The 15,328-nt window shown below is 34.2% G+C and overlaps 3 protein-coding genes across 6 annotated transcripts in view; 1 reads left to right on the forward strand and 2 right to left on the reverse strand.

Moving 5' to 3' along the window:
• The window catches only part of LOC114253251 (phospholipid-transporting ATPase ABCA3), a 36,198-nt gene extending 30,969 nt beyond the window's left edge, over positions 1 to 5,229 (reverse strand). The window contains exons 1-4 of one of the 3 annotated variants that reach the window (XM_089734506.1): positions 4,675 to 5,229; positions 1,999 to 2,267; positions 737 to 1,053; positions 480 to 653 (exon numbers count right to left, since the gene is read on the reverse strand). In XM_089734506.1, coding sequence (XP_089590632.1) covers positions 480 to 653; positions 737 to 1,053; positions 1,999 to 2,231 — 724 coding nt within the window. In that variant the 5' untranslated portion in view covers positions 2,232 to 2,267; positions 4,675 to 5,229. Of the gene's footprint in view, positions 1 to 479; positions 654 to 736; positions 1,054 to 1,998; positions 2,888 to 4,178; positions 4,492 to 4,674 lie in introns of those variants that run through there. The other 2 variants (XM_028188041.2, XM_028188042.2) reach the window with 2 other exon arrangements.
• Positions 5,230 to 7,163: 1,934 nt separating this feature from the next.
• mRpS7 (mitochondrial ribosomal protein S7) lies at positions 7,164 to 10,860 on the reverse strand. 2 transcript variants are annotated; one of them, XM_028188250.2, is made up of 4 exons: positions 10,713 to 10,860; positions 10,437 to 10,631; positions 10,118 to 10,352; positions 7,164 to 7,883 (listed from the first exon to the last, which is right to left on the reverse strand). In XM_028188250.2, exons 1-4 carry the CDS (start codon positions 10,775 to 10,777, stop codon positions 7,665 to 7,667), a joined length of 714 nt encoding a protein of 237 aa, XP_028044051.2. In that variant the 5' UTR covers positions 10,778 to 10,860; the 3' UTR covers positions 7,164 to 7,664. The 2 variants fall into 2 exon arrangements, with proteins under 2 accessions (XP_028044051.2, XP_089590641.1); XM_089734515.1 differs by having other exon boundaries at positions 10,437 to 10,652; positions 10,713 to 10,830.
• A 725-nt stretch (positions 10,861 to 11,585) lies between these two features.
• On the forward strand, positions 11,586 to 13,516 carry Polr1F (RNA polymerase I subunit F). Its single transcript, XM_028188061.2, has 4 exons — positions 11,586 to 11,864; positions 11,975 to 12,166; positions 12,242 to 12,394; positions 12,558 to 13,516. Exons 1-4 carry the CDS (start codon positions 11,686 to 11,688, stop codon positions 12,661 to 12,663), a joined length of 630 nt encoding a protein of 209 aa, XP_028043862.2. The 5' UTR covers positions 11,586 to 11,685; the 3' UTR covers positions 12,664 to 13,516.
• The last annotated feature ends 1,812 nt before the right edge of the window (positions 13,517 to 15,328 follow it).

The raw sequence follows: 15,328 nt of genomic DNA on the forward strand, positions 1-15,328 counted from the left end.
CGACAGCGAGTTGTAAGTGCACGAGAATCATATCCGATCTAGACGGTGGGGCAACCCAAAGTTGCCGTCGTCAGACACATGTCTTGTTTGATCCCCCGGCTCTTCAAGCAGCGGTCACCGTCCTCGTCGAACTCGTCGATTACGATGAAGAGCTCGACGAGCGAACCAACCCATAGACACAGTCCAGTGAGCTTCTCGCCGGATCTTCTCAGTGGGTCGGGATTCCGATCCGGTGGTAGATTCTGCAAGTCACTGCTATTTCTAGGGCTAGTGTAGTGTTAGTAGTGGGCAAACTCTCTCAGGTTGAGCCCGTGAACTCACCTACTCGTCCTAGCTGGGATATCCCCTTAGGCTACCAGCGAATAGGTAGGGGGGAAAAAGCAAGCAGCAAAGAACAAACTAAATATCAATAGCAACAAGGGTAAATTTGGAATAATGTACAAGGCTTTACCATTTGCAGAACTAGACTTTAGCTTTACCTGGGTCATTGCCACCTTCCCACGACAAAGGAAATCTCGGTCCTGGATTTTCAAATACAGGAAATACATCATCTGTTCTCCAAGAGCGACCACCTTGTGCGTAAAATGAGTTTAACCTAGGCCTCTCGGGAAATCTTAATGCAAATGATAAGTTATTTGACAACTCCGTTGCCCCTGAAAACGTCGTTATTGATTGAATTTTATTTCGTAATGAATTTTAATACCAAAATCCACTTTATCCTCAAATACTGCCTTACCAAAGAGCGAATCATTAAATTCCACAGCCAGTACAACTTCACGTGTTATTTCTTCAAGAGCGTATATACCTCTTAAAGCGTTACTATTATCATATGCATCTACTCTCAAGATGCGTTTGATAATTTCATAAATAGCACTATCATTCCAATTTATGTCGGGCGGTAGCTCTACTTCTGGCATGATTGTTTCTGTATCATTTATTATATGCTTAATATTTAAAAGCAACAGATTAGCGACGCTACTTCGCACAACGTCTTCAAGTTCGGGACTAGTCGGTGAATAGGCTATTGACATTCTTGTTGTGTTCAGGCCTGCGCTGAAAACATTATAAATCTAACTTGGAATTGCTATCAAAATATTTCAACGAAATTGTCTCTAGTGTAAATATTACGTAATACAGATTCAGTCCAAGTTGTGTTAATACAACATTAACTATTTTCAAAGCAAATCCAACAATAGAACGTTAGACACAATCGTTCACACACGCATTACTTCTATTGTTATGTTATATACCTACATGAATGTGTAGGTAAATTGTTGAAGGTTGCGCAAATGAATACATATTATATTGGACTATAACCTAACTTTAAGGAAAACCTATTTTTAGCAATCTAAACATTTTTTCACAATTAAATACAGAAGGCAGATATTTTTGAGACGTAAAAATTAATTATTCGTTTTGTGTTTTTGTGTACCTACCTAATGTTATTTTCCTCACTTACTTCAGACGAAATCATTATATAGGTATAAATGTTAAAGTAATGCAACATAGTGTTTCATAAATTTTTAGAATAAAAAAATCTTATAAAACGAAATTTGTTTTTTTAAATCCTTAACTTGCGTCTGTTATTTCTTCGAAATCGTCAGTAAGTTTCAAGATTTTCTGACATAATTCTTTTTTTATATATATCTAGATGAGCAGACGAAGTCAAGCACCTGTATACCATAGCTTCGCTTATGAGTGTCAATTTCATTTGTATTTCGTATATCTTAACTTTCAAACCGAAAAACGTGATTATTTCGCTGTACAAATAAACAAAGCTTGTATGCTTGTAAACTCTTTGTAAACTTCTCATAGAGGTATGTAGTTTTTTGACACCATCACATTAGCCTAATTAATTGTTTTAAAGCATTATAGACATGGCAAGATTAAGTAAGTAATAAATAAGTAAGTATTAGGATAAATAATAATTAATTTTATTAAAATTTGTAGATAAATGGTCTGGATGGAGATAAGATAAAACATACCTATTATACTTACATTATCATTGACGAGTATTGAAGGCTATGTGACGATATTTCTGGGTACCTGATTGTTTCTCGATTTGTTGGTTCAACTTGCCACCTTAGGATTAGTATAAGTGTCATAGTTATAACAGGCAGTAATAATTCTACAACTGTTTGTAAGCGGTGTCTCCATTGTTGTATTAAATTTTTCCACATCAGTAGTCTAAATTTTGTAAACGCCCCGGCTTCTTTTCTCTGAGGTCTCATTTTGTTGCTTTAGTTTGTTTTTATCCGTAGAAATTCCTGTAAATTGCATCAAATATTAAAAATGAAAGCAACCGTAATTAGTAGCTCAAAATATGAAATTGCATCTGCATAAGAAATACAGTTTTAAACATAACGATATTAAATCAATCATTTTTTTATCCTGCTGATCCTGGTCGAGATAATACGCCAAAGCTATAAAATAATCAATCTTCAAATGTGTTCTCATCGGTTCTTGATACATGTGCCAATATCAAATTACTCGATAGTTGGTGAATATTGTTTTGAAAATTGCCGTTACTTAGATAGCTAGACATAGACAGATACAAGCTAACTAAATCCGGTTAAAACTGAAGTACGTCGTTAAAATTAGTTACGGTTATAATTTGAAAATTAGTTAAATAATGTTTCATCGAACTGACAAGTGGTACTTCAAAATTAACCTCCGTAATTCCCAGGCTCAATATTAGAGTTTAAGTATCTTCGTCAATATAATCTCAACGATGTTGCTTCTAGGGCAAATTAGTGCAATGGGTGAAGTGCGAACACTTGAACTAGTGCAATTGTCCTAATAATAAACCTAACATTATTTTATTTTTGTATTGCAAAACTACTTCTTCGATTAATTTAAGTACTCTAGAAAAACCATATTCACAAATTTTCTGAGCTAGACCAGCAATGTAACACATCATTTTTACTGGTGGTAGGACCTGTTGTGAGTCCGCGCGGGTAGGTACCACCACCCTGCCTATTTCTGCCGTGAAGCAGTAATGCGTTTCGGTTTGAAGGGTGGGGCAGCCGTTGTAACTATACTGAGATCTTACAACTTATATCTCAAGGTGGGTGGCGCATTTACGTTGTAGATGTCTATGGGCTCCAGTACCAGTAACCACTTAACACCAGGTGGGCTGTGAGCTCGTCTACCCATCTAAGCAATAAAAAATAAAAAACTGAACAAAATGATGATCGTTGTCACGTAAAGCTTCGTGCTTTTTTCATTACTATTTATGCATAGTCAAATGAGGAACGTTTGGTACTTTTGCGTTAGAACAATTTAAGTATAAATTAATTACCTATTGGCCTTTACCAACGGTCTTCAATTTGATAAAGAGAAAAAAACAAGATGAGGTCTAAAAAACGCAAAATACGGAAATATTTCAATTTTTGTTTGAAAATCATAAGATTTAAGTTTAGGTACCTACGTGCACGTCTTTTCTTCAAAGGCTCAAGAGGCTCATGAGCACACCAAAACGCTGATGGCGACATGGCGTTATAATGAAAAAAACTTTTTTTGAGAACAAAAATGTAACAAACAATTTCGTTAAAGAATCATGGGAAAAAAGAATACCTACTAATAGAAAACATTGGTACCTAAAATATATTTTATGGATTACTACTTGTTGGAAATGGCGCCCGATAGCACGGTATCAAATTTAGTAATTTTTTTTTCAATTAATTAATAATCTCCAATTTGAACACAAAGCAGATGCTTAGTTTTCGGCAATAATACTACATTTGTAATATATATAATAAATATATAATAAAAATAGAACTCGGTTTGTCAACGCTCGCTGTAATAAACAGATTTTCACAACTACTAAAATTAAGCAACTGTAATGAGCACAAAAATAGTTACAGAAAAATCGACATGTTGGTTTTTAGTCCGTCGCACTCGTATCCACAATAAATTTTGCTTACCCAAGAGAGTTAGGCATAATACACTTGGAGTACGGTGCTAAACGAAGATACGACTTACTTGACCGACCTACGCGAATGTCGAACTTGTTCAAAGGGCAGAAAGTACAAAAGCCTGAGCTTATTCCGACTAATTTTTTAACGAAAGCAACGAATACTTTTTAATTTAATGAATAATGCCTCATACTTACCTACTGATTTAGATTATTTGAAAATATAAAAAAAAAACTTTTAAAATCAAACAAGTAAAGTTACCTTAGAACAAATTTCATAAATTAAAACAACACTGTTATCGATCGATTCCGGTAGACTTTTTTGTTTCATAAAGTACATTCATTACCCGCCGTAAACACTGACAGTTCGTTTCGCGAACAGTGTTGATTGTGTACTAAATGTACTTGTTCAATACACATTTTACCTATATCAAGAATAGATAACGGGCCATCGCAAAGATAAAGCAGTACAGAATAATATTGTTCTGGTTTGCACTTTATAAATAAGTTCAATTGGATATCGATCAAAAGAAAAATGAAAGTTGACTTTCGAGCTTTACCTAATGTAATTTCAAAAAAGCTATGTAAACTATGTAAACTATGTAAACAAAAGATAAGTCTTTTAGTAGAACCGTTAGCGTTCAGCAATGTGTGCTATACGGCCATAAGGAACAGTCCAACCAACAGTCATGATGAAATTCTCGATAAGCTCCTTTTTATTCTAAGGAAGAATTACTTACTGGTAATTTCATACTTACCAGAGGCCTTTCCTGTTTTACCAAGACAGGCGGGCCAGCACGGGCTCGGTCAGGAGGGATGAGATTTGCTAACAGCTGCACCAGCGCCTCCAGAGACCTGGGCTAGAAGCAGCTGGCTTCACAAATGCATCTATTGCCGCATCGGAATCACGACCCGCTGAGAAAAGCTGACGAGAAACTCCGCGGGCTGATGTATGAGTTAAGCACGTCGAACTCTTTGCAGAGTTCGACGGGTACGGTTACCAGAGTCCCTAAGTTTGATCCTAGTGCAAGAGCGGAAGGCGTCTAGTGTTGAAGTTAATGGATCTGATGCATCCGTAAGGACGTGTCTCGGGCGTCGGCGATGACTTGCTACTGCGTGAGCCGGAATCAGGGAGTAGTCGGCGGCAACAAAGATAGGCGATTATCATGACGCATGGCCTTATCGAAATACAGTTCCGACGCTGCCTTCAGGTGTTTCCTAATCGATTCAGGATCCAGATCGTCACTATCAGCTCCTTGGAGCAATCGCCGTGTAATACCCACCCTGAAGTAACTCATAATAAGGTATTCCAAATCGGCCGTGAGATTAGGAACTATTTATCTTGTTTTTTCATTGCCACATGAACTCACCAAGCTCGTGGCTCACCTATTGTTAAGTGGTTACCGGTGCTACCTTGAGATTTGAGGTCAATGTTCAATTAAAAACAACACAAATAATTAAGAAAACGGGTTTAGTTTCTGTATGGAGTTTAATGGAAGCAGCAGGAGTTTGGAGGCCCCTACCCAGACGAGCGCAATGGGTATTCCATATAAAGTCTAACCTGTCCGTGGTTTCAATACAGCAGACGAGTAGACGCCTCGAATTAAATGAGCTGTTTAAATAACAGTTATAATAGCCGGCAAACTTCTTGAGCATTTGTTGACGTAGTGGGGGTAAGTTTGCGCATGGTACACTCACGTGCAAAAACATTATTTACTCTGCGTCATAATGCAATTAAATTATTAAAATCAACATATGTATTTATTTATATATTTATTAGAACATCAACAAAAAATATAGGTTAATAATTATAATAATTTAATCTTGGGGTAAAATAGATATTCCTTCTATTAAGTCAAAACTAGAGCTGTTGCCAGGTCTTCGTTCAGTTGAAGCGAAGCTGGTATTTGTAATTTTTTTTCGTTATCATAATCTTGACCATTATCATCATCACTGTTTTCATCACCCGAGTCGCCATCATCGTGATAAGTCGACATAGGGCTCATCGGTGTAGTTTACGACTCGGTCGGTTCGATCTTCTTTTTTGTCTATAATTAATTATTTTTTGAAGATATTCGATTCGTAGTAATCGAATGTTACTTTTTTCAATTACCAGCTTCCGATTATTTTCTGTTTTTTTTTCCATCTGAAGCCTAGCTCTTTCATAATTCGTCGTAAACTTCATTCCGAGCCATTAAAATGTATATCTTCTTTAAAATTTTCGAAGCCTTTCTACGGTACGGAGTTTCGCTGCTTGTTATGTAGTTATTATGATTACATCTTTTTATAACAGATTGAACGAAACTATCCATTCCGGTAACTTTCTTCTTCCCTGATCTTTTCTTACCCGGAGTCCCAAGCACGATGAGCAAGCCAGAGCCTTTAGCTTCGTTAATAATGCACCTAACAGTACTCACTGATGTTTTTGTTGCTTCCGAAGTCTGTTTTACTTTTTCCATAATATCATTCTTCCCCTGTTTTATAATGAAGCAATATACGTCGTACACAATTTTTCTACCCTTTCTTTTGAATCCTACACCAGTTTGTCGCGGCATAGTGTATTTTTTATAAAAAATCAACAAACACTCAACAAATAGCAATGGCAACAAAGTCAACAAGCAATTATAACAAAATATAACTTAACGATTAATAACGATAGACTTTTCGCTGTACGCAAGCGTACTTTTGGGAGCAAGCGGAATGCGGAATGCGGTGCGGGACGCAAGGTTCGACTGATCTACCAATAACGCGCTCGATACGATTTCCCCTGCCGTCGCGCCTCACCCTCACCACCAAAGTGATCTAAAATTCGGTTCTGCGCAGTCAAGGTCATTTGCTCACGATGTTTGCCGGTTACTATAATCTTGGTATGTTTCTACTCTATGCGTCGTCAAGCCATTCACGCGATTGTGATAAAACTTGGTATGTATATACTCGTATATAAAATTAAAACTACTTTTACAGTTTAATTTTTTCTTTATTTTAATTTTTTTATTTTTTATGTTAAAAAGTTTGTGTTTTTCATTTCTATGGCCTCGCGCAACACACGCTAAAGCGAATATTTATATTTCGTTAAATCCTATGAAATGGTTTGTACGCGTATCCCTTGTTGATACTCAGAGATTATAGTCATAGTAAGTACTATGACTTGAAGATGATGAAGAACGTATTAGTTTGATGAGATGGATTTTTCATACAATTAGCGGTGGTCAAAGCCGTCTCACTAATTAGGAAAAGAAACTAGACATTTGGTTTTTCCTCAGTTTAATTAAATAGTTTTTGCAACTCTATTCATTCTATTTCCTACATATTGCAATGACAAATTGTCAATATCCAAATAATGCTATACTATTGGATCAAAAAAGTACTATACAATAGTATATAGGCAGGTGGCTATCTCAAAGATGATTGGAATTGCAGTCGTAATTTTGATTAAATTACAATTACTTAAAGCTTATTTATTTCACAATTGCTTTAAGAAAATTTACTTATATTTGTAATTAGAAAAAGCGCTATGATCACATTATATCCAATTAGAGAACTCTTTGACCGGTGCCTCAGGTGGGATGGCTGGTCCAAAACTGAACAGAGCAAATGAACTTAGGCAATATTACATTCTACTAGATTTAATGCTTGTAGAAAGTATACATTGGATTGATGTATTTCAATTTATCTGCTACTCTAACTTCAAAGTTCCTATGTTTATGATTATATTATATTACTGCTACTTTATAAGGACTGGATATTGTTATTGCCACCTGTAGTGCGCATATGCTCTGTTAGCTTCACATTGCCGATGTAAATCTTGTTTTCTCTTTACAACTTTGCCAGTATTGTTTGAAGCTTCAAGGAGTTCCCAAGCAAACTGCTCAGGGAAATGAACAGTTCTTTCTTTTTCATCTGTTGTCTCTAGTAACCATTTAATTGCTAAAAACAATGATCTTTTTTCAGTGATTGGTCCAGGCACCTGTAAAAGTTTCATGATCATTAATTCATAACCAAAATGAAATTAATAGTCTTAATAATATATTTGTCTTATCATTGTGTCTCTATATTATTTATTATAAAGTAGCTTTTTAATAAATAATTACACATATTCCATAAAATGAAAAAAAAAAAAGCTATAGAACTGCACAACCAGCTTTTTGGTGTACACAAAAATATAATAATTCATAGCAACTCAAATATGTGCACTACTGGACAGATGACACACTTGAGCTTGTCCACAACAACCTTAAAAAGGTCATCTGTCAAATATAACAAAAATATTAAATACTAGCGACCCGCCCTCGCTTTGCTTCGGAAACATTAAAACACACATGAAACAAAAAAAAAAAAATTAAAAAAAAAAAAAAAAGTAGCCTATGTTCATCAGGGACAATGTCGGCTTCTAATGGAAAAAGAATTTTTCAAATCGGTCCAGTAGTTTCGGAGCCTATTCGAAACAAACAAACAAACAAATCTTTCCTCTTTATAATATTAGTATAGATATAGATATCAAAATTAAAAATATAATTAAACCGACTTAGCCTAATAGGTGTATGTCTCTAATAAAGAATGAAAATATATATATATATAATTGAGGTATTGTCTAATATATCAGATGACTAATAATATTGTTAGTGATCATACCACAAACTTGATGAAAAACCTTAAGACAAAGTAGTAGTAGTATTCCTTTTCAATATTTTCAATATTTCTTATCAGTATTAAAATAAAAAGAAATTAAATGTATGAAAATACAGTCAAAACCGTTTACTGCGACATCATTTAGAACAACATGCCGGTTATAATAACCTAGAACAAAGGTCCTGGCTGAATGCTATATGACCGCCTTATTAAAAACATTGCTTTATACGACATTGCTAATAACGACATACCTGATAAAACTATTGGAGTTAAAAGTATAGAAACTCCTTATCAAAAGAAAACTTATACATAGAAAGCAGTGACAAGAGGTGTCACAAGAAAAGTAAGAAATGTCTGTCACTTCGTGAAGTAAAATAAAATAAGAAAACTGATTTCGATAATAAATTCTAAAACATCGACGTAATTAATACTAATATATAAAAGTGTGTTAGTATATTATTTCGTAACTGCCTGCACTCTGCGATTTAAAGAACCACGCTCTGCTACCAAGAATTTTAAATTATATCAAAAACGACCATATTTAACTAATATTTCGGAGAACTAGATCTGTTAGAACGACCGGCTAAGCTGTATTGTAAGCAATTTGAATAGGTATCCACATTTGTCTTCAATGGCTATTAAAATCAGGAAAGAAAACAATAGGCTTTAGTTTAGTGTAGGGTTTTTTCTAATTCTTAGAAAGAAAATACGTGCATGCGGTAGAGTCAAAGCCCGCTTCTTCATATCTCTTCAGTTAGTTTATTACTTATCTATACACAAGACGCACCAAAACTTTGTGTATTTATTCGTGAAACTTTCAAAATGTCGCAAAGAAAAAGAAAACAAATTAATATTGAAGAAAAATCGCATATTATGTAAATATATTTTTCCAATAATTCCCTATCGATTTGTACTTGTTTGTACTTGCACAATACACATTAAACATCACCGGTTGTTACGACTATCGGTTTTTACGACTGAATATGAGCAGTCCCTTCGATGTCGTTATAACAGATTTTGACTGTATATTAAAGGACAATAAATTTTACTACACAAGTATTAAAATTTAAGGAGACTTCCATTCTCTGTGTTTCATAAAATATGTTTCATGTAGAGTGCTCTTTTCAGAATCACCACTGCAGCAGAGTTCATCCATACTATTAAGAACTGTTGCATTCAACAGTACATTTTCAAAGATCTATTTTGCCACATACCATTTCCTTCCTTTGTAATAAACAGTATTTTCTCCCTTCACAGCATTTTCTGAGCCCTATGACATGTTTCTCTACCAATTCTATGAGCGACAGTAACTATTCTCCATTAGAAAGGCAAAAAATGTCTATGTGATGATCATGAGAATATATTTTTATTTATTATAATCATCACAAAGTTGTCTGACAAAACCGTGTAGATGGTTAGATGGATATTGTTTTTCAGAATATTTACAACTCAAGAACAACTCTGTGCCAATCTAGAAATTAATCTGTGTATTGTCTTAAGGATGATTTCTTAGGTATTACTGACAAAGCATGCAAAATAAAGAAACTATTGTTAAAAATAATTAAAACTAGCCTGGTATGTGATACCACCCCTCTTGATGGGCTGTAATTGTAACAATGGTTTGCAATTTTCAACCGCTTTATATAAAATGTCCTTAGGATTTAACTCTATTTTGGCTTTTTCTTCTGGTGTAGAAGCCAAATGGTATCGTTCAATTTGTTTCCTTTTGATATTTTCGAATGCTTTCTCAACGAGTTGACGAGCCAATCGTTTGTTACCTTTTTCCATCACATGGTTGATGACTTTACTGAAATTTTTTAATTTATTTATTGTTCGTTGCATTTTTGATGATTTTGTTTCTAAGTAAAAGTAAGTAAATTATTTTTATTACTTAACGAGAGGATCAAAGTAAACGGAAGACGTTTCAGAAACCGTAGGTGGCTTCACAGGTACAGTTGCTCGGTTCTTCAAATCCGAATCTGCAATGAGTTTCACTTGATCTTCTTTTCTAAATATTGGATTTTGATAATAGTCTGGAAAGCTTGTCGCCTTCGCATAATTTCGAATTTGGAGTTTTGATAGTGTTCTGTAATTAACGTGTTTTACACTTTTAATTCGGAGCCTCACTATTTGCATCTTAACCAAGCTGTAGTCTTTAGAAGTTTACCTTGTAAATGAATTGAAGCTGGAGTTTTTTAACCGTCGATAAAAAAAAAATAGTACATTAGACATAGTTTTTTATTTTTTTTGAAATTAAATGAATTTCTATTATTTTCAGCCTTCAGGCTATTGCCTTTTTTTTGTTTTTTTAAGGGATTTTATGACCTGGTAATTGAGACCTTTAAGCTATGTCGGCGGAAACGCGAGGAATGAAGTTGTGTGATTTGTTATATTTTGTCTATTTACTGTTTCTTCGGGTTTAAAGGTGTAATAACGGTGGTTTATTAACTGTTTAATATCTGAGAAAGTGCACAAATGTGGGAAAATGAAACAAAGCCGCTGGACGTAGTTTCTCGGGATCCTCCAAAAAGTCCTTTAAAAAAATCTCAGTAAATGACCACCAATTTACTGAGATTATATTTCATCCCGTATCATCTTATCTCATTTCATTTAATTTCATCCCATATTATAATTTTTCATAAAAATAAGAATTTAAATTCAAATAAGATATGACTTAAAGGTTTTGGTTACCGGGTCAAAATTTCTTAAAAAAATCTATAAACAAAGTGTGTTATCTATGACTAAAGGCTGTATGGGCTTAGATCCCCTTGCCTTTCCTAACAAGGAAAAATTGTACAAAAAAAAATTTATCTATGACTAAAAATGTCATTATGGCTTCGGCCTTAATGACATTTTTATTTCAGTTTATATTAATATATATCATTTAAGACCTAGCTTCGACTTTTTTGAAAAATTATTTCAGAAAATATATAGAACAGACAATGCTGTATGGGCTTAGATCCCCTTGCCTTTCCTAACAAGGGAAAATTGTACTAAAAAAGAGAATATCTATGACATATATCCATAGATTATAATAAACACACTATACTTAGTAATCTATGGCTCTATAATGAAAGTGAATCTCTGAAAGTAAATAATTTTATTTGCATGGATATTTAACTATTTGTAAACTTAAAATAATGTCTAAAATCATAAAATTTGACCTACGAGAATTAAAACAGTTGGCAAACGACAAAAATTCTTGTTTAGTTGTGAAAAAGATTACACAAAATCTGGCTTTACAGCCATGGTGCCTTGGAAATATTAAAGAATCTATAACAAACTTATTAGATTATAAAGTTGGTAAATTTGATAAAGAGTAAGTTTATAATCTGATTAATTTCCAAATTAAAGTTTCAACTTATTTCCCATATAAAACAGTGGTGTTACAACTAATAGGTGTTTTAACTAACATTTACTATGTTTTAGGTTGAACGGTGTTTTAGTAAGCTATAAAAATCCTTGTATACTTCAGAATGTTGGCACTATACGCAATGATAATGCGGATATACATTTCCAAGTTCAAGCGGATTACTTCATATTTCAACCATACATAGGTGCAAAATTAACTGGTTTAGTTAACAAAAAGTGTTCCACACATTTAAGTGTCCTAGTACATAGGTACTGTATAATAATAATTATTATTGTAAATACTGTTGTAAAAAATAATATAAATAAATAATTGTATTATTTCAGAGTTTTTAATGTGGTCATACCACAGCCAACAGAAGAGCCTGGAGACAAGTGGATCGGATCTAGTGTTAAAGAGGGCCAACAGGTCACTTTTAGAATTGCTGCCTTAGACCTTTACGGAGCTCTTCCTTACATTAGAGGAGAATTAGATGAGAGGTAATAACAAATATAATTTGAATATTTTTCTGTAAAACACAATGAATTAATGCTCTTTACTCTTCATTAAAACAAATTATCTTAAACCATTGAGTCTTTATAGTAGTTCTGTATTCTAATTTCTGGATTAAATAAATAAATTGACTATATTTTATTCTTGTAGGAGTCTAAAACTAGAAAACTATGAAATTGATGAGGATATTGAAATTTCTCAACCATTAAGTGTACCTTATGTGATTTTTGATAAAACTAAGCCTAGTGTAAAATAAATGAATTAATCTACACATAGAAGGAAGGAAAAACAAAGATATGGAATGATATCTGACCACTGTTCTCTGAACATTAAGCTAACTACTTATAACAGAGATATCTTCTTTTACTTTGTCAATTATTGAGTTGGTATCATCAGCAAAAATTAACTTAAATTATAAATGACCACGTAACAAAACACAAAAAAAATGTGTATGTGCACAATTCACACTCAGTAGAAGTGAACCTTATAAAAAATAAAAATAATCACAAGGGTCAACCACTCTGGAGTGCAATGGAGCAGCCTCACCTTGGGGGAACCACCTTCATAATCACAGTAACCCTACACCAGACAAGTACGATTTAGAAAGAGAGAAATACGAGAATGTTTATCAACTGTGTAACATGCGACAGTGATGAGATGTTGAATCGCTTCAGGAATTGTTGAATTTATGTGCAGCGACATCTGTTGATAACAAACTAAATAGAAATGAAAGTATCTCAGGGCGCTCCGAGAGCCACGACAGCGTGCACGGACGTTAAAAACACACTGAACTAGTCGGGGACGCGAGACCGTGTGGAGCGCTTCGTGATTTGTCGGCGCCGCTCGGAGCCGCTTCAGCAAGCCAATCGTGGCACATTTATTTTTTCGTTTCGTTTAATTTCGTTTCATCGAGTTTGAAATCAAACCCAACGATTCTAAAGAAGTTTCACTTCAATAAACTACTGTAAAACTACTGGGCCCATTGGAAGAGATTTCAACATGAAATAAGTAGTGCCCTTGTACTCTGTATCCTTATTGTTGTGTTCCTTCTAACAGCTGTGTGTAAAAAATATATTAAATAAATAAATAAAAATACTAAGTTAAGGAAATTATAATTATTTTTTATTAATTAGTATTAATCATTAAAGAACTTGCATGCACTTTTTAATAGTTTGAACCCCACAACCCACTTGTTAATCTCTTACAGAGCTCTAAGATCAGTATGTAACTGCCAAACTTTTGGTCAATTCCCATTATTGACTTTTAATCCTAAGCCAAACTCCTTGCCTTTTGCTAAGGACCAAGTATATACAGATGTTGTAAAAGATATTAGGCTCTGTATGAAAACACATTGAAATTGTGCCACATCTCTCACAGAATATACCTATGATATGCTAATGCTGCTTGTTTGAGCCTTTTTTATTGCTTTAGATGGGTAGAAGAGCCCACTGCCCAACTGGTGGTAAGTGGTTACTGGAGCTCATAGACATCTACGACAAATGCCGCCACCCTCAAGGTGGGTGGCGCATTCACGTTGTAGATGTCTATGAGCCCCAATAACCACATAGCACCATGTGGGCTGTGAGCTCGTCCACCTATCGCAATAAAAAAAAAGAAATAAAAAAATACATGAGTTCTAAGGTCTCACTTCACAGTACAACCGCCGCCCCATCCTTCAAAATAAAACCCATGATTACACAACGGCAGATATAGACAGACTGATCCCTGCAAGCATACAAGACATCCTACCACCACCAATTTATTATTAATGAAAATTATTATTTTGCGGATTTAATTAATACTAGATGATGACCGAGCCTTGCTCAGCTTTTTTTTTATAACGCCATGTTGTTGTGTCTGTAAAGCGGTAAAAATAGTATTATTATTCACCAATAGATGTCGGAAAGAGTCATAAAGTTGATTATCGATAAAATTGATTATTGAAAATACGAATAAAACAACATTTTCTGAAAATAAATCGTAGTTAGATCGATTTATCGCCCCCTGTATACTAAATTTTATGAAAATCGTTGGAGCCGTTTCCGAGATTCAGATTATATATATATATATATACAAGAATTGCTCGTTTAAAGGTATAAGATTCTATAAATGTGGAAGTCAATGGTAAAGATTTGTTAAAACGTATTTCATTACAAAAATCGACACCTGCATGCAGGATTCAAACACCGATGATTGCATCGCTTGAGACGAATGCACGGCCAGTCATTTAGGCCACGACAATTTCAAAATCCTCAAACCACTCAAATTATACATTTAGCATAGATGAGTACCTATACATATTCTTTCCAAGATTCCTAGTCCTTCATTATTCCTGCCAAAAACACATGTACCTAGATATCGAAATTAAATGGATTTTTTTTTGGTATATTATATTTAAGTGCATAATTACAACATGAATAATTCAGGGTTTCCTAAGAATATTTAAAAATGAACGACAAAGGCCGTTTTCCAATTTTGCCGCATAATGCGCTCTTGTGCTGTAATTAACCATTACTTAATGGTACTTTTCCAATTACAGAGCATAATGCGACTCAGTGTCGCACAATGCCGAATTATGCTGAAGCTTAGTTGAGCATTATGCCGCATAATGCGCTCTTGTGCTGTAATTGGAAAACGGCCAAAGTGTTAGGATAAAGGCAATCTATAAGGTGTTTAATTTACTCTTTGATACGACAAGTGATGTCATCATAACCTTGGGTAGGAACACCAGGCAAGACGAATGAATTAATTTTCAAATGCATCAGCAGAGTGCGCTAAGTTCAGTGTTGAAAAAAAAAATATTCATGGAGCTAGCAACCTCATTAATGTATAAATAATGTGGTAAACAATAATAATTGGTTCAAAACTATTTACGGTTATTGTAATTTGAATTTTGATTATTTCATTAACTTATTTTTACG

This window comes from Bombyx mandarina, chromosome 17 (genome assembly GCF_030267445.1).
Source record: "Bombyx mandarina strain Sakado chromosome 17, ASM3026744v2".
Lineage (NCBI taxonomy): Eukaryota > Metazoa > Arthropoda > Insecta > Lepidoptera > Bombycidae > Bombyx > Bombyx mandarina.